The sequence below is a fragment of the Apis dorsata genome, unplaced genomic scaffold (assembly GCF_000469605.1).
Source record: "Apis dorsata unplaced genomic scaffold, Apis dorsata 1.3 scaffold_92, whole genome shotgun sequence".
Taxonomy (NCBI): Eukaryota; Metazoa; Arthropoda; class Insecta; order Hymenoptera; family Apidae; genus Apis; species Apis dorsata.
In genome coordinates, this window is record NW_006263390.1 from 159,774 (window position 1) to 161,854 (window position 2,081).

At 50.0% G+C, this 2,081-nt stretch overlaps 1 protein-coding gene across 1 annotated transcript in view; it reads left to right on the top strand.

Moving 5' to 3' along the window:
- LOC102674203 (protein dachsous-like) overlaps positions 1–2,081 on the top strand; it is a 160,099-nt gene that overhangs the window by 147,993 nt on the left and 10,025 nt on the right. The window contains exon 4 of the mRNA XM_031508581.1: positions 2,038–2,081. Within this exon, the coding sequence (XP_031364441.1) occupies positions 2,038–2,081 (44 nt within the window). The remainder of the gene's footprint in view (positions 1–2,037) is intronic.

Here is a 2,081-nt window from a genome sequence, read left to right on the forward strand (position 1 = left end):
CGTTCAGAGCTCGCGACAGGTAGCGATTCGATGAACGAGGAATCAAGGCGAGGATTGAGATTAGGGCGGCGGAAGACGGAAGTGAAAGGAGCTCTATTGTTGGCTGCACGCCGTTTTGCAAACAGGAGAGAAACCTCTCGTCCCGTAATTGTCGCTTATGTTATCGATACGATCGTTCGGTTACGGACGACAACGAGGAGCGGAGGCTTGCCACCTTTCCGTGATTTATGCACACCTGCTGACGATCCTTGCAACTCGAACGATTCCACGCCGTTATCCCCGTTCTTCTTACGCCTCGAAACGATTTTACGAGCTTACGATTATTTTGCGTATTCTATCGGGCAGATCCTCCTCCCTTCTATTATATCAGAAAGAGGGACGATGATCGAAACGCGTTATAGAGTTAATGGATAACGGCGAGGAATGCGCCGATAATTATTAGCGTAGTTCTGCTTTGAGATCCGCTCGCACCGTCCGCTGGATAAATCAATTCCCCTCGAAATTTTGAAAAATTTAATGCCGATAATAATAAATTTAGAAGAAGAAAAAAGAAAGAAACTCGGCTAGAAGGAATTTTCGTCATACGTCCGCGGAAACGATAAACGACGCTTTACAAGATTTGGCCTCCGTGACGTCGGGAAAGAGCGACGAAAGAGATCTTATCCGCTTTGTGGAAATTGCACACGGTGTACATGCGAAATAGTTAGCTCATCTAGATGCACGTCCTACGATACGTACGGAGGGAGAAGCGGCGAGAGAAAGGCAAGGCCACGTCTCGATTCGCAACTATCTAGTGGAAGAAAAAAGGGGCGAGAGAGAGAGATAGAGAGATTAGAGGAATTGGATTTGGCGTTCTTTTCGGGACGAAGAAAGGAAGAAAGGAAGAAAGAAAGGAAGGAAGGAAGGAGGGAAGGATGGAAAAGGATGGAGTGGAGGAGGAGCGCGGAGAACGGTGGGGACTGGCCCTTGACGCATGACTCCAATGACACTCGTACCTATAAATCTCGCTGCGCTCCGAGGTCCGCGCGGTCGAGTCCATATATTACTATGAGTTACGGGTGTAAACCGTTTAAACATCGGATTACCCGTTTTACATACTGTCTTTAATATTAACACTTGCGTCGGGGTGTGCGCCTAAATCAGCCCGGCCAACCAGGAGTCCGCGTTATCGCGTCCGCGCCTCTTCCCACCACCGTCGATTAATTAATCTCCTAGTTCGCCTTCTCTCTCTCTCTCTCTCTCTCTCGCTCTCGCTCTCTCTCTCTCTCGCTCTCGCTCTCTCTCTCTCTCGCTCTCGCTCTCTCTCTCTCTCTTCCTTTCTCGATCGAAGAGGAAGGGAAGTGGCGTTTCGACGAATAAGGTGATTTACGAATAGCGATCGAGGGGAGCCGTTATTACTTTCCGACCGATCGTATATCACTTCGTTACGTACGAAGGGAGAGGCGATACTTTAACGGGCGAACGAATTATCTATCAGCCGGCAACCGTGTTTCTTTTCCATTCTTTTTGATCCGGTTCGAGAGACAACAAAGGATCGATCGATCGATTCGCAATAATCGCTCGAAAAGCGGAACAACGAAAGGAGAGAGAGAGAGGGTTGAGACATTCGCCAACCCTCGAGAAATTCCTCTCGTTTGAAATATTGGCGCGGAGACGGTTACCCTAGCAGAGGAACTCTGGCAGGATACCTCCTGACACGCGTGCGTGTGCGCGCTTCTTATATACGAATAACGCGGGGAGCTGGGGACTCGGAGAGCGCGAGAGAAGAGGGAAGGAATCGGAAGGGGGAGGAGGTGGGGAAGGCTGATTGGCCGGGGGAAAAAAAGGCGGTGTGATTTATGTCGACCGGCTCTCCGACCGCGTAGATTCGTTTCTCTACGCCGGCTAATACCGCCCCCTCCCTCCACGTTATTTGGCTCGATAAGAGGATTTCAGGAGACCGAAATAAGCGTAATCGGTCGGATTCGCGATTTTATCGCGACGTTTTTATCCCCGATTTTTATCCATTATCGTTCTCATCTTGGCTGGTTGTTGCAGGGGGCCTGAGCACCGTGGCCATAGTGAGGGTGCAAGTGACCGAC